At 58.6% G+C, this 23,224-nt stretch overlaps 1 protein-coding gene across 1 annotated transcript in view; it reads left to right on the top strand.

Moving 5' to 3' along the window:
- RTN4R (reticulon 4 receptor) overlaps positions 1 to 22,847 on the top strand; it is a 28,469-nt gene extending 5,622 nt beyond the window's left edge. The window contains exon 2 of the mRNA XM_049866758.1: positions 21,135 to 22,847. Within this exon, the coding sequence (XP_049722715.1) occupies positions 21,135 to 22,543 (1,409 nt within the window). The 3' untranslated portion in view covers positions 22,544 to 22,847. The remainder of the gene's footprint in view (positions 1 to 21,134) is intronic.
- Positions 22,848 to 23,224: the final 377 nt, after the last annotated feature.

The raw sequence follows: 23,224 nt of genomic DNA, 5'->3' as shown, positions 1-23,224 counted from the left end.
TGTCAGTCTCCCTGTGAACCCTACTGCCTCGGCACCACACCCCCACCCCCCCCCCCCGCCCAAGGCTGCCAGGGCCAGGGGCAGAGCTGAGAGGCAGAGGTTGTTGGCAGACCTTCTCCCCCATCCCCCCGCCAGAGTCTGGGGCTCTGGGTCTTGGCCACCGCTCAAGCCTGGCAGGCAACAAGCCCCCACCTGGGCTCTTGGCTCATGGAGCTGGGCTGGCCCAGTGGGAGGGGGAGCCAGGGGAAGGGATGTTCAGAGCTGGCCTGCTTGGCGCTCTGAGTTTGCTCCTTTGCTCTCTGGTCCGCACTGCAGACGTCCTTGCCTGGCCCTCATGGATCATGCACGCTCTGGAATTGAAGTGCTTGAAATGTTGGTGGTCAAACAAATTTGGGAGCAGTTGGGTTAAACAGTCCTGACCCAGCTCCTTTCCCACAGGACTTCTCAGTGCCTGGAGTCTGCATAAGCAGGTGGGTAGCAGGCGCCTTCCTGCACTTCTTTGACCGGCGCCCCCTATAGGAGGAGCTTCAGGGCAAGGGGGCCCCAGGAACCCATTTTGTGAAAAGATGGCTGAGGTCCCTCCTAGGGTCCCTGGGGGACCTTTGGGCCTCCTCAGGGGTCCTGGGGATAGGTGGGCCATCCCACGCAAACCTGCCTGCTCAGTGTGCCTGGTGGGTGGAGGGGCTGCCACTCCTCCCCTCAGTGAGAGGCAATGTGCAAATTTAACCTTTGGATTTATGACTCTATTTCTTTGCAGCAAATGTCACGGGAAATGTCAGGCCAAGGCTGAAGCTGGGCCAGGGGCCTACTGAGGAAAGGGGTGAGGCTGAGCAGGCTGGGGTGCTCTGGGGCTCAGGCCAAGATGGGACTCAGGGCCCCCTCACCTCCTCCTGGGTGCCCTCTTGGATTGCCCTTTTCTGTGCTAGTCTCCTTGTCATGTCCTCTCTCTGCCCCAGGCCATTTTGACCTTGGTGAGATGTTGCCTTTATTGACCTCCTGCCAGGGCTCAGATGGCACATCTCGGGACATGCTAGAAGCCCTCCCCCCCAACATGGGCAGCCGTAGGATCAGCCCATGCTGTGCCAACTCACTGTGTGACTTCTCTGGTCACTGAAGGCCTCGTCCATAATCCATGGCTGCCAACCAGAGGTGATGTTCTCAGCTCAGTCCCCTCATAGGTGGGAGAATGCAGCCAGTCCCCACAGTAGGTGCTCAGTAAAGAGCCAAGGGGCTGTGGGTGGATATGGAATGCAGGGGAGGGCTCAAGCCGAGCTAGAAACCCTTGGCCCCTGCACTTACCCCAGCAGGACCAGCTCCGATGGCTAAGCCCAGCTTGTCACCAAGTCTGCTGCTAGCCCTCAGGCCCAGGCAGTAGGTCAGCCAATGTTTGCTGCCTCCCTACTCTGTGCCAGGCCTGTGTGGCTGAGTGAGGTCTCAGGGCCCCCTAGGCTACCCTCTCCACTGGCTCCACATCTCCTTCCCCTGTACTGCAGCTCCACTCCCCTGGCCATCCTGGTTCCCCACATTCAGCCTCCCATCTTATCTGATCTTGGGCACCCTCTGTACCACCTGCTCTCCACCTCTGGCATCTGAGCCCAAGAACCAGGGTCCCTGACCGCCTGCCTCAATCCCTCCCCAAATTCAAATCCAGTGCTAAATCGGAACCTCTTTTTGGAGCCTGTTGGAAACCCTGGTGGCGTAGTGGTTAAGAGCTATGGCTGCTAACCGAAAGGTCGGCAGTTCGAATCCACCAGGTGCTCCTTGGAAACTCTATGGGGCAGTTCTACTCTGTCCTATAGGGTCTCTATGGGTCGGAATCGACTCGATGGCAGTGGGTTTTCCTTGGCCTGGCTGAGGGCCTGCCCTGGACCCACCCTCAGACACCTGGGCTCCTTGCCTACCAGCTCATGCTCCAGTGAGGCTCTGAAAAGTTTTCCCGAAATGTGTCCAGCCAGGCCTCCTGCCTCCACTCTCCTGGGAGGAGGCAGGGGCTGACGTGGAGGGGCATCCTTACTGGTATTAGTGGGGCTCCCATGCCTGGGCACGAACCTTGCCCCTCAAGCAGCTCCCAAGGGAGGTCGGAGCTGACAGCACCCTGGGCTGGCCACTGGCCGTCACACGCAGGCTGGTTGGCCAAAGTGGCTGCAAGAGGGCAGCCAGCTGGTGGCCTCAGTCTGGAAAGAAAATGGAGGTGCCAACCTGTGCAATGTCCACTCGGCATGGAGGTGGCCGGGCGTCAGGTGCCTGGAATGTGGGACCAGCTGGACTTTCACTCAGAGTCAGCTGTGCACCTGGGTGGGTCACCCACCCCGCTGATCCCCTATGCATGTGGCAGGTGTGGTGATGGTGGAGTTGGTGGTGAGTGCTTGAATCGTGCAAACTGGCTCCTGATTATCCCAGCTGCTGGGGCCCCTTCCCAGCTAGGCTAGGATCTTTCCAGAATACTTTCTACCCTGGGCTGAAATGATGATGGGGTTTCTAGGCTCCTCGGTGGGAGATATAGCCCCCACCTTCTAGGGTTCCCCAGTTTCTTAAGGCTTTCCTCACTTAGCATCCCCTGAGAGGTAATGAAATGGTGGAACCCCAGACAGGCAGGTGGGAAAGGTGTCTTCAGGGCATGTGGACCTCAGAGTGTTCTTGGGAGTGGGAGCCTCTGCTGAGCGGTGCCGGGGGTGGGGGAGGCAGTCAGAGGAGGAGCCCCTGTATGGGGCCACCCTCCCATGGATCCTTCTGCCCCTGAGGGTCTTAGTCACCCATGCAAGGGAGTCAGTACACAGAGCTCAATGCTGTGCTGTGGAACAGGCCTGAGTGTGGAACAGGCTGAGGCTGGGCAGGATGGGGGTAGGGCTGTCCAGAGCCAGCAACTGGGGTGTCCACATGGGGACCCTCATTAGTCCCTGTTGTCTCCACTTTTCTCAGACTGAAACTCAGCCAGGGTCCTCCTTGCAGGGAGCTGGCAAGCTGGGGTTGGGCCCGGCCACAGGTAAACGCAGAAGGAAATTGGCGGTTCTCTGGCCTTCACCGTGTGGAAGTCACTGCCCCACAATCCGCTTTGTGCCTGACTCACGGTGCAGGTAGAGGGGTGGGTCCCCAGCTCCTGCCTGGTCCTTGGGCTGGGGTCCTCAGTTGGGTGGGCCTCCCACTCCAAGACAGGGGCACGGGACAGTCAGGTGGGGGAGAGCAGGCCACTGGCCCTGGTGTGGCTTCTGCGCCAGAGAGAGGCCAGTCTGCCAGAGTCACCCAGGCCTGGCCAGTCCCCAGGACACACGCTAGGAAGGCCCCATCAGGGCAGTCGCGGGAAGCTGTGGAGCTGGCCAAGGTCACAAGGACGCTCCGTGCCCAGCTCTCCCAGCCCCCACCTGCCTCTACACCGCATCCCGGCCCGAGAACTGCGAGTCTGCCTAGTGCCCCCCACCTCCATCCATCACAGCCCTGCCAAGTTCCCTCCCACACGCGTCTCCGTCTGCCCCAGTTGAGGCCACCCAGCTCTTCCTGACCCATCCAGCCGCTCCTCCCCTATCCTCGCCCCCAGGGCCGCCACCTCTGAGAGCTCCTTTGAGGTCACAGAGCTGACCAGCAGCTCCCTGCGGATCCCCAGGGCCTCCTGACAGCTGAGGCAGGCCTCAACTCCAGGCTCCTTAGGGGCTGCGACTGAGACTCCCAGGAGCCTTTGAGGGAGTAGCAAGGTGGTGATCCATGCTCCTCTGGCATGAGCATCCCCCCCCCGCCCCCACATGGGTGTCCTTTCCCACATGAAGGGCTGGCATGGGGACTGTGAGGCACTGATCCCTGACCGTGGCCTGGCAGATGGACCCACAGTGTCCCTGGGGAGGGCCATCCCACACCCCGGTCAGAGTTAGCGGTTACTAAGAGTCAGAGGCCTAAGAAGGGGGAGTCCAGGCAGGGTCTCTGTTGTAGGGGGCCCAGGTCACTCACTTTTCTGTTCACCAACATTCTCTCAGCCTCCACTGTGGCTCCCCAGGGCCTCCTGACAGCCTAGGCGGGCCTCCAACCCCAGACTCCTTGAGGGGTGTGGCCAAGATTCCCAGGGGCCTCTGAGGGAGCAGCAAGCCATTGTGCTGGGTACTGGGCACCCAAACCAAAAAACCCCACTGCCGTCAAGTCGATTCTGACTCATCGCGACCCTACAGGACAGAGTAGAGCTGCCCCATAGAGTTTCCAAGGAGCACCTGGCGGATTCAAACTGCCGACCTCTTGGTTAGCAGCCATAGCAGTTAACCACTACGCCACCAGGGTTTCTATACTAGGCACCCAGAGAGTCCTAAAACACACTTCACGCTCAAAGTCCCCCACCAGGCTGCCAGAGGCACACCCCGAAGCATATGAGGTCCCCTGGAGAACAATGCCAGCACAGGGGCCAAGCGGTGAGCATCCTGAGGCCTGGGAGGTTGCACTCACTACCCTGGCCTCTGCCCACCGGGCCGCACTGAGGCCACAGTCTTGCCGGGTCTTAGAGAAGGAAGGGGCTCCTGGCAGCCAGAGCCCCAGGAGCAGAAGCCAGGAGTCCTTGGAAATAGCGGGGTAAGGGGAGGGGCCAGCCACAGGCAGGGGAGCTGTGGATATCAGAAGGAGGGAAATGGAAGAGCTGGGTGAGGGGCACGTGGGAGAAGCCACAGGGCAGGAAGGGAACAGAAGGAGACCTTGGGGGTCTTGGGCCCAGAGGACAGGTGTGGAGGCTTCGGGAGGGGGATGGTCATATGGGGCTGCCCATGGGCACAAATGGCCCCTGTCTGGCCCCGTGCTCCAACAGTGTGACACGTGCCCTGCACACCAGGCCATGTCCAGCCTATCTTTCATCTCCCTGCCTCGGCCCCAATTTATGTCAGGCAGAGGTTGACACGGGGACAGGTGTGACAAGTGTCTAGCTTCCTGTTCGAAAATTGGCAAAAGAAAAACTCTCCCCATAAAGATATTCCATCTATATACCTCCTGGTTTTTTATACCTCCTGGATATCACCGCCAGGACCCATCACGGCTGAGACAGATGGTGGTCCTAATGGACTCCATTCTTCACCTGCTGCCTGGAGCGGGGCCAGCCCCGGGGTGGCCCGAGACCTGCGGTAGGGGCAGGGGTATCAGCCCCCCTAGGTCACTCTCTCCTACACCATGGCTTGCCTGCTCCCGCCCCATCGCTCACCAGGGCCTCTGTCACAGTCAGGAACCCTGAGGACCTGTGCCACAAATACTAATGGAATGGCGGCTCCCGCCTCAACAGCCCTAGCACCTCCTCCTCCCACTGCCCCAGAGCCCGTCTTATGGGTCGGTGCTCCGGGGACCACCTCTGCTTCCTCTCCCAGCAGAGGCACTGCCTCCAGAAAAGCGCCCCTGACCCCACCTGAGCTGCCATCCCTGTCCCCTGCAGGCAGGGAGCTCCAGGAGGTGGGGGTCAGGCTGGGCTTAGGTACCCAGGGACCCGCAGGCCTCCTAATCCCTGCAACCTGATATAGGCTGTCTCTGTCATGCTGTCACCAGGGCTTGGCTGTGACAAGGGCCCTCAACAGGGGTAGTGTGTTGCTGGGGCACTGGGAAGAGGTTAGGGAGGAGTCACAGGCCTTGCACTTCTGGCCCCAAGGCTCATGTCCTATAGATAACTGACACCCGATGTGTGTTTATTACCCCCACATTGCACTGGCCAACCAAGGCCCAGGGCAGGGTCATGTCCTACCTCAGATCACCCAAAAAGGGGTTGGAGGTCACTCACGCTGAACACCTTGGGCCTAGCTGATGCTTTTTGCCTGCCCGAGCACCCCATGGTGGAAGTTTATGGACCGTGCCCCTGAACAACCACGAGGGGCCCTCCCAAGGCAGGCCCAATCCTGCTCACCCACCGCTTCCCATGGTGCCCTCATTGGGCCTGAGTCCAGGACTAAAGATGGATCTGGGGGGATACTCGGGGCAAGGTGGTAGCACGGGTGGGGAAGGGGTTTAGCTGTGGGGTGGCCAGTGCAGGGCTGAAGGGCAGGGCTGGGGCCATCACCCTTCCTAGGTGTGACTGGCCCTCTCAGATGCTTGGCTGTCTCTCCTGTAAGGCAGAGTACATCCAGGTGATGTGAAGGTGCTCCAGGGAATGCACTCCCTGCACTTCCCTGCAGGTTGAGATCCTAGGCTCCTGCCCCCTCTCAGCCTTCAAATGACAGTGTCTTGGCAGGGCACCCACTGTGCACCTGCCCTACATGAGCACATGGACCCTCACAGTCCTGTGAGATGGGCTCTGTTATCTCCATTTCCAGAGGAGGAAGCAGGTTCCGAGAGGTTGGGAGACCTGCCTGAGGCCCCACAGAGCAGAGCCAGGGCCGAAGCCCTGGCCTTCACCCCATCTATGGGATGAGCATGGCTGGGTAGGGACCCTGCAGGCTGGGACTCCCCAGGCAGGGCCGTGTGCTCCAGCTTCAGCACGGTAAACAAACAGAACAAACCAAAAACACTTGGCAAATTCTGATTTTATCAAGCCGTGCTCATATTAGAAAATTTGGCGGAAAATACACCAAAGTTTTAAGAGAGAAGTAAAGCCATTCATGGCACCACTCAGAAAACCTGTCACTGGGGCCGTGCCTGCCTGCAGGGACTTCAGTTTGTGGGGCTCACAGGCTGTGGCTGTCCAGCTGCTGGATGCCCTTAGGGAGCGCCACCCTGGGAGTGGCCATGACTGGCTAGAATGATGGGCGTTTTTTGCATTCATTTGACAAACATTTATGGAGTGCCTGCTGTGTGCAGGGGCCACCAGCCGTGGTGTTGTCCCCGTGGGGCACAGCCTAGTAGAGCAGGGGTACAGAGTGGAATGGACGTGGCTGGCTGTGGACAGAAGGTAGGGGAGGGCACCAGGACACCTGGAGAGTGGGTGGGTTCCAGACCCAGGAGAGAGTAGTGACCTGAGAGGGAGGCAGGCCTGCTGAAGTACCCCCACCCCCGGGGGATTGTCTGCTCTGCCATTTCACCCAGCTCTGCCATTTCACAGGCCCCTAGAGGTTGCGGTCCCAGCAGTGCTTGGCTGGGGGGTGGCCCGGCCTCACAGGTGGGAGCCCTGCCCACTGCAGCACCACGGGGGCAGGAGTGGCTCTGGGGAGGAGTAGTGAGCCGCTGAAGCTGGTCCTGAGGGAGGCGGCTGGCTGCTGGCCTGGTGGAGTTGCTGGGTTTGAAATGTTGCATTAATGGGAAGAGGTGCCGACTGAGGGGCAGAGGGCAGGGAGCCGGCCAGGCATGGGGCATTGTCCCAAGCAGCCACACCTGCAGTGCTGGCTGAAGAGGGGCCTCATGCTCAGAGGTGGTGGCTGCAGGGCTGCAAGATGGGAGGGGGCCCTTGGGGAGTACTGTCATCCTCCTATTCAGCAGTTAGTGAGCACCTGCTGTGTGCAGCCCTCAAGCATGTAGTCTTACTTTAGTGACCTTTTCACAGATGACACTGAGGCCCCAGGGGGTGGCGACCTGCCAGGGTCACCAGTGGGGCTCACTCTGGGGACCCCGTGTGTTGGGCTCTGGGGAAGGAGGAAAGATGGGGACCAGGGGTTAGGAAAAAGGCAAATGCCTTTTCAGGCTTGATAAGCTCAGCCTGGTGGAGAGTTGGGGCAGCGGGCCCAGGAGGAGGATGCTGGGGTGCGGAGCTCGGTCTGGATGTGTCCTCTGTGGGGTGAAGGGAGGCGGGGCGAGATCATGGCTGCCAAAGACCTCTCTTTGACCCCTGATGGCATGGCCGTGGCCACCAGGTGTTGGGTGGGAGTTGGATCCTCGGGCCCTGGCACCTGCCCAGGGACTCTGCCTGGGGAGTCTGTTTGCTGGACTTGAGCTATGCCTCTTTCAGGGGTTTTTTTAGAGGTGTGTGGGAAGAGGCTGGAGTGAGGCGGCACTGACCCCTCCCACCGCCCGGACGGAAGGTGCTGAGGGTGGGCCCTGGCCTCCACCCTATCTCCACTTCAGCACTGCCTGCCTTGGTGGCCTCCCCGCCCCCAGGGCAGCCTGACCCTGCTCTGCCCATTCTGCCTACCTGCTGCCCGCTGGGAGCACCTGTCATGTCAGGAAGCTGCCGAAATACGCTGACCTGCTTTTCCAGGAGGTAGAGGCGCCTGCTTCTTCCACCCCTGTTGGTGAGAAGACGCCGACAATTTCCATCCCAAATTGATTTCGAATAAGGAAGAGTTATCACACACAATCATATAGGAATAATTTATCACTCGTTAATAAAAGAGCAATTACTTATTCACGTCGCCTCTGCCTGTGTGCTGAGGGTTCAGTTTCAGGAATGCTGTTTTGGGCTCTGTAGAAGCAAGGTCAGTCAGCTCCTGAGAGGCTCCAGCCTGGAGGGGTTCAGACCTGTAAACAGGGGGTGGTGCCCATGACAATGATGAGATGGGGTGGAGAGGCCTTGCAGCCTTCATCAGGTTTCTTATGTACTAGGTGCCTGCTAGCTCACAAGGTCAAGGCAGGGGGTGAGACAGCCAGCATCCTGAGGGGGCTGGCCCAGGTGGGAGTAGAGGGGGGAAGCCTACCTTCCCACCACACCAGCAGGCTGGACCTGGAGGAACAGCTGCCCCCTGCCCAAGCTGCCCCTTCAGGTGTATGGCTGCTCTGGCTGGAACCTGTCTGGATTGCGAGGGCACCTCTGTTGGGAGCCCAGAGTGTCCCAGGGAACCCGGAGGGTATCCTTGGTCACCCTTAGCTGAGCAGGAAGCAGGCAGAGTGGTGAGCAGGGCCTTGCCCCCGTGGTGACACCCAGACTGGGCAGTGTGATGTCAAACCAGCTTTTATGGTTCCTATTCCTCCTGCACCCAACAATGCCTGCTTCTCACGCACGTTCATCTCCACCTTTTGGCAGCTGTACTTCGTTTTCTTCTTTTTATTTATCTCTATTTCTGAGCCGTCTGTATCAAATATGCAATAGTTTAAAAAAAATAACATTTTGGGCCACAATATCTTACACAAGGTTAAAATCTGTACCCAGCCTGTACCCAGCACAAGGTTAAAACCTGTACCACACTCCACTGCGTGGTCACCTTCTCACTAAAACCAGAAAAACCCAAACCTGTTGCCGTTGAGTCAGCCCCTGACTCATGGCAACACCATGGGTAACTGAGTAGAACTGAGCTTCATAGGGTTTTCTTGGCTGTAATCTTTATGGAAGCAGATCACCAGGCCTTTCTTCTGTGGCACCACTGAGTAGGTTTGAACCATCAATCTTTCAATTACTAGCTGAATGCAAACTATTTGTGCTACCCAGAGAGGTCATCTCATTACTACTGACAGTTAATCCACAGCCCTGTTTCTCATTCCAGGTCACAAAAAAGCTGTTTGCCACCAAGCCACAGGGGGGTGCTGTGGTGACCTTCCCTTTCTTGTATGGCCTTTTGCTTTTCCTGGGGTTTACAGTTGACTTTGTCTTTTTTCTCTTGTCCCATCTGCCACCTCATGTGCTTACTTCTTCCCCATGTCAGGGGTTCTACAGGTCTCTGGTTTTTCACCTGGAGGTCTCATCCCAGAACCTGATCCTGCTGCCCCACGACTTTCCTTCACCAGTGCCAGGGTAGATCCAATGTTTCCTGAGTGACACATTTTTATGCCCTCATTTTGGCTGAAGCACATCCCTAACTGACTTTGTAAGGTAGGCATGTTGAAGAATCATTTTATGAGTTCTTGCATGTTTGAAAGTCTATTCAAACTTGATTGGCTGGGTACAGAATTTCCTGTTGAAAAGAGTTTGACCTCAGAGTTTTGAAACCATTACAATTTGGTTGTCTTCTGGTGCCGGGTGTGCTGTGGAGAAGGCTGATTTGTATTGTGTTGATCATGCCCACCTTTTCCTCTGGGGGCTTCAGGCCTCTCTTGATCCCCAGAGTCCTGAAATGGCACTGTGAATGTCATTCTTTGTGCTTGCATAGTGGAGGGTGGGGTCTTCAGCTCTGAGAAATTTTCTGGTGTTATTTCTTTGATAACTTTCTCTCAATTTTCTTGCTCAGGAACTCCTCTAATACAGATTTGTGGTTCTGAATCTCATCTTTCTTCCCCCCCCCCTTTTTGTTTGTCTTTCTTGAAGATTTTCTTGACCTTGTTTTCCAACCCTTCTATTGATTTTTTTTTTTTTTTTAATTTTAGCAATTCTATTTTTAATTTCCAGTCATTCTTTCTCATTCTTCTACGGCTCTTTATTCATGGCACCCTGTTCTTGTTTTAAATCCTCTCTCCTATCCCTAGAAGGGTACTAATTACACTTTTTTTCTCTCTCTCTATTTTCCTCTATTCCTGCACTGTCCCTGCTTCCTCTGGAGTTGTTTTTCATCTTGGTTTGCATTGGAGCCGTTTCCAGATGCTTAGTTATCTTTGGTTTTCTGGTCACATTGAAAAGGGAAGCATTAGAAGCTGGTTGAAAGCTCTCTTGAGAGTGAGGCTTGTTGACTGGCAGGTTTCGGGTGATTACACAGGAGCTGCCTCTAGGATCCCCAGGTGCCAATGTTGGGGACCCTTTTCTTGGGCTGTCTGTCCAGGGCAACAGCCCCCATCACCCTGCTCCCTGCTCCTCACAGGGTGTATTCTGTCACCATCGTCTTACTGGGACTCTAACATGTCTCCCCTCTTCCAAAGCACCACTTCTAATGTGTGGGTGGGCAGGGAAGTGGAAACCCTGAGTGCGCTGGCGTTGCACGTAAAACAGTGGTGATTTTCGTTGAGGGCCGGCAGGGTTCTCTTGGGAGGCGAGTTGGGGCCACCGCACTAGGCCTACCTGTAGCCTCCGGTCATGTCTGTAGGGCACCTAGCCATTTCACCCTCCTCCCTCCTGGACTGCAACCAGCTCTTGCTGCAATCATTCCTGGACAAGGCAGGATTTACTATCCACTCAGGCCAGAGAGGCGGTGACTGCTGGGAGGGTGGAGATTGGGCCTGACCGGGATGCTCACCTGGGATCGGGCTGATGAAGGTCAGACCGGCAGGCTGCAGTGCCCTCTGGGGAGCAGCACGTGGGCAGAGAGCCCAGTCGCAGATGGGGGTGCTCAGAGGGGTTTCCAGGCCAGAGGTGTTTCCTGGCCTGGGGAGGCTGGTGCTGTCCCATGGCCATCGTCGCATCACTGATGTTAAGATGGAGACTCACAGCAGACTGGCAAGTCCTCCAGCCACATGGCAAGGGAGTGCAAAGCCTGAACCCAAACTCAGGGCTGCCGGGCCCCAGGGCCCACCCTCAGCCAGCTCAGGGGAACAAAAGGCGTGGGCAGAGGCCGAGGCACTGGGGGTGGGGTGGGGTCAGGGGGTGGGGCGGGTCAGGGGGCTACCCACAGCAGGGGCAGGGGAGTAGGGGGGTGCAGCAGTCCCTCCCTTCTGTGTCCTGGGGCCTAGACTGTGTGCCCAGTCTGCCTCCTGGCTCTGCCACCTCGCTGGGTGCTCTAGGTGATCATCTCACTTCTCTGAGCCCCAATGCCGTTGTCTAAAGAGTGGGGTTGATGGTCACCCACCCTCAGTGTGTTTGGGAGGGTGCACTGTGGTGAGGTCATGACACGTCCAGGGAGGAGTGACAGGAGAAATGTGTGTACCTTGGGCCATACCTGAGAGGCCATACCCCCTTTCCTCTCCATCCCTCTCTTGTTTTCCTTCTTCCCCTCTCACTCTTCCCCCCAGCCAAACACAAGCTGTTGGTGGGCCCATGTAAGGCTAGGGTTGGGGTAGAATGGTGGACTGATAGACAGGGCCTCCCCTGGGTGATAGATGCTCATTCAAAACCCCTCCACAGCCATTGAGCAGGCTTGCCTTAACCACGAGGCACCAGTGCTGGAATGGAGCGGTCCGTGGGCCATGGTCCCTGCCCAGGGATGTCTGCTATCTGCTCTCTGCTGCCATTCATTTCTGGGGCTCCTTGCTCCTACATCACGAGGTTGGGCGGGCTCCAGGCTGGCCCCAGGCCACCTGCGATTGAGGGTCTTGCACATGGCTGATGTGACGCTGATGATGCTGATGACGACAGCAAACGCCTCCATAGCCCACTTTCCAAGGGTCAACAGGAGTGGGTGGACCCCAGGATGCCTGGAGCCCAGCCCCTGCAGCAGCCACGTGGTGTCTAGGGCAGCTTGTCCTCAACGACACCCCACACTCGGACACTTCTCTCGGTTCCTGGTTCTTTGTTCTCAAAATGCGAAGATCATCAGCTGAGGCTGAGAAGCTCATCACACCGGACCTGTCCTGTGTCCCCTCCCGTCAGGCTCAAGTGGGCAGGTTCTGATGTTTGTGGGCAGTGAGCTACTGTCTGGGAGTAGACAAAGGGCCCGGGGAACAGTTTTGCTTGACATGGGGAGATCATAGCCATGGCCCAGAGTCGCCCCATCTGTGCTCCAAGCTGCCTCGCATCAGATTTGTCTTCCCTGAAGCCGTATCTCTGTCCTTCCCTCACAGTAGGGACTGTTTTCATTCAGCGCCTCCTCCAGGGTACCTGGGGACATCCGTCCCTCTGCTTCTTACAGCCAGTTTTATTCTGTTTGTGTTTTTAAGTTGTCCTCTTCTGTGTGCATTTGGTTGTGAACCCCCTGACAGCCTCTCTAGCAAAATAATCCTTATTCTTTTAACCTGCATGGGGGTATTTCAGAGGCACCTCCCTTGCACCCTCAACCTCCGCTCCTGACAGGCTGCCCTCGCCCCAGCCTCCTCCAGGACTGACCCTGCGGCTCTTTGCCTGCGGAGAAGCAGACGGGGCTCCACCCTGGCTCTGTCCTCCCCAGCCTTGTGGGCTCGGCAGGCTAGCGGCCTTCTCCCAGCCTTGGTTTCCTCTTCATTAAGTAGGGGGATGAGTGACCTTGGTCAGGGATGTCGTGAGGGTGAAGGCGGCAACACCCAAACGGCAGGTGCTCACTGCTACTGGTGGCTATGAGGGCAAACCAGGGCTGTACACTTCTTCCGTAAAGGGTCAGTTACTAAATATGTTGTCTTCGTGGCCACACGGTCTCTGTCATAGCTGCTCAACTCTGCCATGGTATCGTGAAAGCAGCCATAGACAACATGTCACAGAAAGAGCGTGGCTCTTTGCCAATATCACTTTATTTACAAGGGCCAGCACCAGCCTGAGGGCATGGTCTGTCAGGTGCACTGGAAAATAGGCATGACAGGTGCTTCCCTATGGCTATCTGGCCTCAGCCGCTGGTCGCTGTTGACTCAAACGAGGCCCTTTGTTATTGGTTGAATCTCTTGTTCCCTGGCAAGTGCTGGAACCCACTGGCCCAGCAGCCACCTCACCTGTCCCTACCAGGTGCGCTCCCTGGCCCTCGCTGTGCTTCTCCAAGGTCCTGGCAGGCACTGGACTTGTGCCCCCTTCTGCCTCCCACCCCAAGGCCTCCAGCTGAGTTTTAGCCACTGAGCATTACTAGAAACATTCAAATGTCTCATCTGCAAAGGAGCCATGTCTGGTCAGGAATGTTGGAAGTGGCTGGAGTTTACCTGGAAAGATGACTCCTTAACACCCTCAGGTGGTGTCTGGTCCAGCACAGCTGCCCTCCTCCTGGCAGTGGGCACATCTGCGGTGATCCCAGTGGGCGAGCAGGCTTCCGGAGACCTGGAGCTGCCTGTGCATATCTTTTCATAGCAGAAGGAATCCTGCCTCAGCAAAGGCCGCCCTGCTGCCTCGTCTGTCATGTTTTACAAGTGCCAAGGGCTCAAATATGTCCACCCAGTCTTGCTTCCTTAGAGTGGAGAATAAACCCTCCGCCCTGATCTGGTTCCTGGCATGGCTGCAGGTCCCCACCTCTGCCTGGCCCCCATCTCAGCCACCCCTCTGTGCTCTGCCCAGCTCACCCTCCTCTGCCCTGGCCGCCTCCAGCACCAGCAGCTAGGAGGGCCTGGGTGTGTTCTCCCACTGTGTGCACCCCAAGTGTGTACTCCTATGGTGTGTGCTGCAGGTGTGCACTCCTACTGTCTGCCCATGTATGCTCCTATGGTGTGCACCGAGTGTGCACTACTGTTGTGTACACCCCAAATGTGTGCTCCTATGTGCCTGTGTGTGCTCCCCTAACGCATACCCTGAGTGTGAGCTCCTGTTGTGTGCACTCCTGTTGTACACGCCCCAAGTGTGTGCTCCTGTTGTGTATACCCCAAGCATGTGCACCTGCTATGTGCCTGTGTGTGCTCTCATGACGTGTACCCTGAGTGTGAGCTCCTGTTGTATGCACTTCTATTGTGCGTGCCAAGCATGTGCTTCTATTGTGTACACCCCAAGTGTGTGCCTCTACTGTGTATGCCCTGAGTGTGCACGCCAGTACTCGCCTGTCCTGCCCTTTCAGAGGCTCCGCTTTGGGCCTGTCAGTGACTGGGTAGTTTTGTGCAGGAAACAGACCAGGGTTCCACGAGTACAGTGGGTTGCCTCGAGAGCATGGGGCTCAGGGCACGGTGGTAGCAGTGGGAATGGGCATGGGGTGGGAGGAAAGCCCTGCCAGGTAGACACCGTCTGTGCTGGGTGGGGCTGGTGGCGGGAAGGGTCACAGCAGGCAGCGATATTTGTGAGCAGCCAGCCACTCTCTAGGGGGTGGAGGAAGGGCTTGAGGAATGGTTTAGATTGACACGGAGAGGCAGATGGGCGTGGCAGCTAGTGTGCGGTATGTAGGTGCTCATACCTCAGCACAGGGAGGTGCCCTCCTTCCCATGCCCCCCAAGGCAGAGCCATGTCAGCCACTGGCCAGTTTCTCATTAGCCTCCTCTGGGGTCTCAAGTCCACGCTGCCTGCCAGATTCGATTAACTGTGGGACCATGATGAGTAAGTGGTGAAGACAGAATTCACCAGGTAATTAGGCATCGGGAGGTTGCTGACGGCCTGGTGGAAAAGGGAGAAGAGGGAGGGGGCGCCAGCTCCTGTGGCGGGGGAGGGCATGGGGCTGACTCCCTGGTGCTGGGGGCTGTGGGTAGGACCATCTGGTGGCCTGTACTCGTGGCATCCTGGGGCTGGACAGGGCTTGGACAATGGCATCATCAGCCCGCAGTGCCTTTGAGTGGGGGCCGAGGGAGATTAGCATCAGTGAGGAATGTGTGGTCTGTGAGAGGGCCGGGTTCCAGAGCCCTCCAAGCTGGCAGCCTGGCCTTGTCCAAGAAAGAATTCCCGAGGCTTGGACACTCACGCTGGCCTCTGGGCTACTCCGTGACATTCCGAAGCTGTCTGGGGCCAGCTTGGGGCCCATAGAGCCTAACTCCCCCATTGTGGCACATGACATGTAGCAGGGTGCCCACCCGGGGCCTGCTGCTCCCAGGCCATGAGTGCCGTGAGCTAGGGTCTGCAACATGGTCTTGTGTATGCAGTGCCCAGCACCCAGCACCGCACCTGGCTGGGGCTGCCTGGCACATGTGAAGGAGTGAATCCTGATGAGCTGAGCAGAGAGGCCACCTGGTGGCCACACCTTCAGGGTGTGAGTCTGCTGCTAGGCTCCCAGCCAGTCCCCACCCCCTGCCACCTTCACTTTCCTTGACTAGAAGGGGGTCCATGGTGAACCTTCCCAGGGTGCTGGGTTGGCTGGAGACATTCTTTGGGGTGATGGAGCTCAGGTTCAGGGTGGTGGTGTTTAAAAATAAAGTGGAAGTAAGAGGGCTTTAACCCTTTACTGTTTGGCAAGGCCTTTCAGATCCCAGGTTCTGGGGGCTTGGAAAATCAAAGGGTCACATCCTATTAGCCCAGGGCTGTGATCAAGGTGGTTAAGCGTTCAGCTCTAACCAAAAGATCAGCAGTTCGAATCCACCAGCCACTCCTTGGAAACCCTATGGGGCAGTTCTACTCTGTCCTGTGGGGTCACAATGGGTCAGATTTGTCTTGATGGCAACAGGTTTGGTTTGGCTTTTTGTGTATGATCAAGGGGCCTCCCCCCAGCCAACCTCATTTTTCTCACCTGTAAAACGGGTAAATTAACTTGACCCTTGTTGAACATTCGTGTGTAAATAACACGGCATAGGGGGGAAAAAAAGACGACTCCTAGGAGAGTTAAGCAGGCTGAGGAGCCCTACCCCAGACCTGGCCTGCTGGCCCTGGGCCCTTGTTGGTGCCCTTGTTGTCTGGAGTGTGATCCCAGCATCACAAGGCAAAGACAGGCCTGACTGAGAGGGTGCAGGTGGGGGACAAAATGTGGAGTCAGGCTTGGGTCCTGGTCCTACCCAGCACGGCCCCTGTCACAGTGCAACCTCAGGTGGGCCTCAGTTTCTCCAATGCACAGGGCTGGGGCTGGCAGCCACCTCAGGCTCAACCCAGCATCCTCTTGCCGTGGTGGGTGACCTTGCCCATCGTAGCCCTACAGAACCCCAGCCTGCCTGCCCCACCCCTGCAGCCACTGCACCAAGGAGATCAATAAGGAGCAGGGCCTCAGAGGGGCCAGCAGCCTGGCCAGAAGGACAGATGCCGCCCCATGCACTCCATAGCCAGGCTGCGTGCCTCTCCCTCCTGGGTCACTCTTGAGGGCACAAGAAGGGGGAAGGTAGAAGCAGAGGCCACACCCCTAGGAGATGTGGGTCCCCTGCAAGGGCAGGCTGTCCCACTGGAGCTGCTGCCACCACCCCCAGAACCTGACGCCAGGAAAGAGGTACAGGAAATGCCATGGAGATGCGTCGCTGCCCCGCGAGCATCTGTGGGTGCAGAAATGCCCTTCCCAGGATGGACGGAAGGTGGGTGGTGGGTGTGAGAAGTGTGTGAGGCTGCGGAGGCTGGACAGATGGACAATGAGAGGGTGGGGGGCTGGTGCATGTGCCGGGCCAGCAGGGTGGGGCCAGGGGTGGGGGGTGTGCATGTGCCGCTGCGGGGTGCTCTGGCCCTCTGCAGCATGTGGACAGCACTCCTTCCCCCATCTGCCAACAAGAGCTATTTCTGGCCTCCTTTGCTGAGCTGTGGCCTCTTCTGCCTCATAATACGATCTGTGACGTGACCCCTATAGGGACATCGTTGGTATTGGCAAAGGTCCTGAGTTGACCAATAACCCAGCTCTCCTCCACCCTGGCCCCTCAAAGCCTTCTGACTCCCCAAACTCCTAGGAGGAGGGTGGCAGCTCAGAGCCTCCCTGGAGATGTCCCCTCCCAGCCATGGACAACACAGGAAGAACCAACACAGACCCAGCACAGCTGGGCACTTCTTAGGCCCTCCCGGCTAGAGCCGGATGCGCCTTATGGTTCCCTCTGGCGGCACTATGATGCCTTCCCTCACCCACCTTTCCTCTGGACTGTCCCCAGTGGGAGCCTAGAGTTTGGATTCTGCTCCTTCCTTCCTGGCAGGATGGCATGTGAAGATGGGAGGGATCCAGTCAGGGACAGGACCCAGGGAAGACACCAAAGACCCACCTCCAGCTGCCTGCCTGCCACCTCAGATGTGGCCTCTGGCAATCCTGACTCCAGGAGCTGCTGACCTCAGCAGCCTCTGCCTGCCTGACTACTGGCTTCTGCTGCTGCTGGGGGAGTCCCATCTGGCTCCCCCTTCACTCTTCTCCCTGCCCCACGCTCCCGCTCTCCTTCTTGCCCCCTCCTTCCCCTCTCTCCCTCATTGGCCATTTGAAAGTGAACATGGCACCACGCTGCACAAGAGCTAGGCCTCCTGCCACTCCTGCCCCCATGGACCCTGCAGCCCCTAGGATGGCCCGCACGGGCACGCCCAGGCCCTTATGCTGCCTGCCTGCAGCTGCCAGTCCCTTCTCTTTCTACAGGCTCTGGCCCTGTTGGGCCCTTGAGCCAGACCTGGTGGAGCCCCTAGCCTGACCTGTTCCCCCAGCCAGTGTAGTCCCTTTGTGGGGAGGGCTCTGGAGTTAGCCCCTGACCTATGCCATTGGCCTGAGGGAAGAGGAGCAGCTATGGCCTCAGGATGGGCGGCTGTGGGGTGGGGGTTCCTGTAGCCTCAGGATGGTGGGAGAGGGGCTCTGAGGTGGGGGCAGAGGGTGTGATCACAGGCTGAGGAGCCAGTCCAGTCATGTGGGGTCCTTGGCACAGGCTTGGGGGAGGCACAGGTGGCCGGAGGTCCTGGCTGGCACCAGTGGTGTCTGGGAGAGTTGGGGCCACATCAGGGCTGTTCTCACGTGTGTTCCGGGGCTACGCCTCAAGTGGATGTTCAGTGGAGAACTGGGAAATGAATGAAGCAGAGGAGCCAGTGGGGGCGGCCCGGGCTGGAGAGGCAAAGGAGAATAGGTGGGCAGGGTGGGGCTGGTGGAAGGATGCAGACCTAGAAGCTGGAAAGACCTTGATGGTGCAAAGAAGACTTTCTAGGATGGGGTGGGACAGTGATCTACATTGGGGGTGGGAGGGGCACCCCTGGGGTGCCACGCCCCCAGGGCACCTGATATGAATATGAGCCCATGACACAAAGTTGGGTTTGATTATTTCATAGGAAGATGTCCCTCAAATCTTCCAGGGGTTGCCATGGAGACCAGTAGGGGGTGGCTAACAAATTTCTTCAGAGAATGGAGCTGCCACCCGCTCCCACCCCACCACTGGGCTGACTCAGGCCAAGCAGAGGGACCAGGCAACAGAAGTTGGTTCCCAGGATGGGCAACTGTGGATTGGGGAGGTATGGAGTTGGTTTCCAACTTCTGTCTCGGCAGTGATAGGTAGTGGTCTCGTCACCCCTTGCCCACTCCCAGGCCAGGCTGAGCACCATGAGACCCACATGGCCACTGCCCCAAGGTGGTTCAGTCTCTGAGTCTTGCTCTGGGCACTCAAAGTGGGTGTCATGGCCTCGGGAGGGAGGAGGCCTCTGAGCACACAGCCTCCTGGGGGCCCAGGCCGAGAGGGCCTAGAGGCCAGAGGGAGAAGGGAAAGCCTGCACGGTTCTAGTAGGTAGAGAAGTCAGCTGCGCCCGAGCCTGGCTGAGCTCACAGACCAAGTCTTCAGGCAGGGAGCCCTGGGGCATGGGGCTATGGGCAACGTGGCTCCATCGGTGACGTGGCATCATTACAATGTGGTGTGGAGGTAGTGTTGCCGAGGTGGTGGCAGCGTGGCCCGATCTCTGATGTGCTTTAGCTGGTGACGAGGCTCAGTTGGTGACATGGTACAGTGACGTGGTGTGGTCGTGATTGTGGTGTGATTGGTGGCTTGGCCCACTCTTCTCAGTGAGGTACTGGGTCTGGCCCCAGTGCTCACATGGCCTGCGTGTGCCGACCAGGTCCTAGGGGTAGGAAGTACTGTTTACATAGCACAGTCACCTCCTGTGACAGCAGGTGAGACACTGACGGGGAGCTGGCATAATCAAGCCCGACTTACCTGGGAGGACATCTGTGAAGAGAGTGGGGAGGTGTCAGCAGTTGAAATAGAACATCAAGCCAAGTTGCATCATCACCGCCTCCCACATGCACGGCCTGGCCAAGAAGGTTCGGGTTTATACCAGCCGACCTGGGGAGGGCGCTCGGGGCTCCGGGGCCTCCTAGGCCAGGCCTATCTCTCTGAACCCCCATCCTGGGGCTACCATCTCCCAGGTAGCCAACAAATGGCCTCCAGCCCCAGCAGCCCAGTGGGATGCAGAGGGCAGAGGGGGCCCCAGGGTGTGGGGAGGAGGGGCCTTCCAGGAGGGCATCTGGGAGACAGGACAGACCAAGTCCCAGAGTCAGAAAGGGCATGAGCGTGTAGTGACTGTGAGCTCAGCCAGCCTGGTCCCCACGTATTTCCCAGGTTGGGGCAAGCATCTACGACGGCCCAGACAGAAAGGACCCAGTGTGGGGTTTTTTTTCGGGGTGGGGAGAGCATGGGTGGGAAGGCCCCAGGGTCACAGTCCAGGGTAGGCAAGCTGGCTGTGGTCCTCTTTCCTTCCTCTGGCTCCAGCTTCAGCACTTAGCCAGCCTCATGTCTGCAGAATTCTGCTCTTAGCTAGCTGCCAAGGAAGGTGTTAGCTGTCAACACAGGTGTTAGCTGTCAAGGAAGGTGTAAGCTGATAACTCAAGTGTTAGCTGATAACTCAAGTGTTAGCTGATAAGCCATAACCCTCCCAGGGGGATTCACATTTTAATAGACTTACTCCTGAAGGCAGAGAGAACCCTCAGGATTCATGGGGGGTTGTGGGAAGTCTAATGGTGGAATGGTAAGCAGTGATCTCAGTATTGGGGGAGGTGGCCCTGCTGCTGAGACCAGGGCTTGATACGGCACCTCGAAGGGATCTCCCGCCTAGACAGATCCTTGGTGGAGCCCCTGTGTGTCTAGCCTCACAATGGGCCTGGGGAAGAACCCACTGAGAGGTGGCCCAGAGAAGAGCCAGCGGGGAAACATCTGGGCAGGAGAATTGGGGACATTGGCAGAGGGCAGCTGTGCAGGGATTGGCTGGGAAGGAATGAACGCCTCACTCTAAGAGAAAATCAAGCTGGGAATGAGGGCGACGGGAGGAGGCTACGGGAAGTGTTCCACCACCAAAGCAGGAAGCGGTTTAAAGGTGGGAGGCAAGGGGGAGACATGGGTGGAGGGAGCAGCCTGCCTGGGAAGCAGGTACGCAGGGCAGGGTTGTACTCTCCCAGAGCCCTGTGGGTTCCCAGACACAGGGGCCGGGTCCCCATGGAAGTGTTTCCTGGGGACCCCCACAGCTACTGGCCAGGTAACAAAGCCTCCGCAGGAATCTGGCAGCCCAGTGGCCTCAGTGGCTCTGGGCCTGAGCGGGTCATGGGGCCTGAGCCACAGCCCTTGTCCTATGGTCCAGGAGGGCCCTTGAGCAGGGCTGCATCTATATCAGCCCTGCCTCAAAGGCCGTGAGTGTGGCCAGCATGGTCTCCCCATGTTTGCCAAGAGCCCCACTCTCTCTCCCAGCCTGGCCTGAGGGTCGGGGGAGACAGAGGTAGGCCAAGGACAGCACAGTGACCGATGGGAGTGGTGGCCAGGCCCAGGCACTCTGTATTTGATGGAATCCCAAGACTGTAGGCCTGAGCACCCATCTCAGGAGTCCTATGACTGGCCTTGGGGGAGATGGGCAAGCTGACCCCAGGCCTCGAGTGGGTGATGTGGGGGAACTCAGGTGCGTTTTCTTCAAGTAGGACATGTGGTTCCCATGGTGCAGTTGGCACAGCACCTTCCATGTGTTGTGTGGACCGGGACTCACCACAGCCCCGATTCCCAGTAGTGGTTGTTGCATCTTGCACCCCACCCTGCTCCCGCCGAGACACAATCACAGGGCCAGCATGGTACCGGTGCCTCCAGCTTCTCAGGGACCTGCCCCCTAACTGCCTGTTGTCTGCCCACAGGGAGCCAGCTGCTGGCGTGGTTGCTGTGGCTGCAGGTGTGGCAGGTGGCAGCACCGTGCCCGGGCGCCTGTGTGTGTTACAATGAGCCAAAGGTGACAACAAGCTGCCCACAGCAGGGCCTGCTGGCCTTGCCCGCCGACATCCCAGCTGCCAGCCAGCGTGTCTTCCTGCACGGAAACCGCATTGCGCACGTGCCAGCCGCCGGCTTCCGTGCCTGCCGCAACCTCACCATCCTGTGGCTGCACTCCAACGCGCTGGCCCACATCGACGCCACCGCCTTTGCTGGCCTGGCGCTCCTCGAGCAGCTGGACCTCAGCGACAACGGACAGCTGCGCTTCGTGGACCCCGCTACGTTCCGAGGCTTGAGCCGCCTGCACACGCTGCACCTAGACCGCTGCGGCCTGCAGGAACTGGGCCCAGGCCTGTTCCGTGGCCTGGTTGCCCTGCAGTACCTCTACCTGCAGGACAACAGGTTGCAGGCGCTGCCTGATGATACCTTCCGCGACCTGGGCAACCTCACACACCTCTTCCTGCATGGCAACCGCATCCCCAGCGTGCCCGAGCGCGCCTTCCGCGGCCTGCACAGCCTCGACCGTCTGTTGCTACACCAGAACCGTGTAGCCTATGTGCACCCACACGCCTTCCATGACCTTGGCCGCCTCATGACGCTCTACCTGTTTGCCAACAACCTCTCGGCACTATCTGCTGAGGCCCTGACACCCCTGCGTGCCCTGCAGTACCTGAGGCTCAATGACAACCCCTGGGTGTGTGACTGCCGGGCGCGCCCGCTCTGGGCCTGGCTCCAACAGTTCCGAGGCTCCTCGTCTGAGCTCCCCTGTAGCCTGCCCCCACGCCTGGCCAACCGCGACCTCAAGCGCCTGGCTGCTGCCGACTTGGAGGGCTGTGCTGTGGCGGCCAGGCCCTCCCGTCCCATCCGGACTGGCGGGCCCACTGACGAGGAGCTGCTAGGGCTGCCGAAGTGCTGCCAGCCAGACGTCATGGACAAGGCCTCAGTGCTGGAGGCTGGGAGCCCAGCATCAGCAGGCAATGCTCTCAAGGGGCGTGTGCCACCCGGTGACAGCCCACTGGGCAACGGCTCCAGCCCTCGGCACAGCAATGACTCCCCCTTTGGGACCCTGCCTGGCTCAGCTGAGCCCCCACTAAGGGGGCTGCAGCCCGAGGGCTCCGAGCCACCAGGGCTCCCCACCACGGGCCCACGCCGGAGGCCAGGCTGTTCCCGAAAGAACCGTACCCGCAGCCAGTGTCGTCTGGGTCAGGCAGGCAGTGGGGGCAGTGGGGGCAGTGGGGGTAGCGATGCAGAGGGCTCAGGTGCTCTGCCCTGCCTCGCCTGCAGCCTCACCCCCCTGGGCCTGGCACTCGCCCTGTGGACAGTGCTCAGGCCTTGCTGACCAGCCCTCAGAACATAAGGCCTTTCTCTGCAACTAGGTGTGTGTACATACCGGCTCCCTCCATGTGTCAGCCGGGGCCCAATGCCTCTGCCAGCCCAGTGTCAGCACGGAGCAGCCCCATGGGCAGGGCAGGCCCTCCCTGACGGACGTCTCCCCACCTGCCCGCCCACTCCCCATCTCCACCCCATCATGTTTACAGGGTGTGGCAGCGTTTGTTGCAGAACGCTGCCTCCCGCCCGGATCGCGGAACATAGAGATATGCATTTTATTTTACTTGTGTAAAAATATTGGACGACGTGGAATAAAGAGCTCTTTTCTTAAAAGTTGTGGGCTCTCAGGCTGGGGGTGTTGTGGGCAGTGAGAAGACGGGGGTGGGGGGGTCTGGCAGTCCAGCCCCTCCCCCAGCCCTAGGCCTACTGAGGCCCCCATACCTCCCCCACGTAGCCACACAGTCTGCCTCACATTGACGTGAGGGAGCCACACGCAGCCCTGCGTCAAGTGTCCGCCTTCTGTGCAAGTGGGCTAACCACGGTGTCCAGTGAAAGTGTGTCTGGCGCGGAGCCCATGCCAGGCCGGTGGTATGGGATGCCTCTGTGGACACCAGCCCTGGTGCAACCCAGGTTCCTGGAGAGGTTCCAGCCTGCCACCCCAGCCAGCCCCACTGTCCCCAGCCCCACACAT

Source organism: Elephas maximus, chromosome 22, assembly GCF_024166365.1.
Source record: "Elephas maximus indicus isolate mEleMax1 chromosome 22, mEleMax1 primary haplotype, whole genome shotgun sequence".
NCBI classification, from domain to species: Eukaryota; Metazoa; Chordata; class Mammalia; order Proboscidea; family Elephantidae; genus Elephas; species Elephas maximus.
This window is presented reverse-complemented; position numbering and strand designations above follow the sequence as displayed.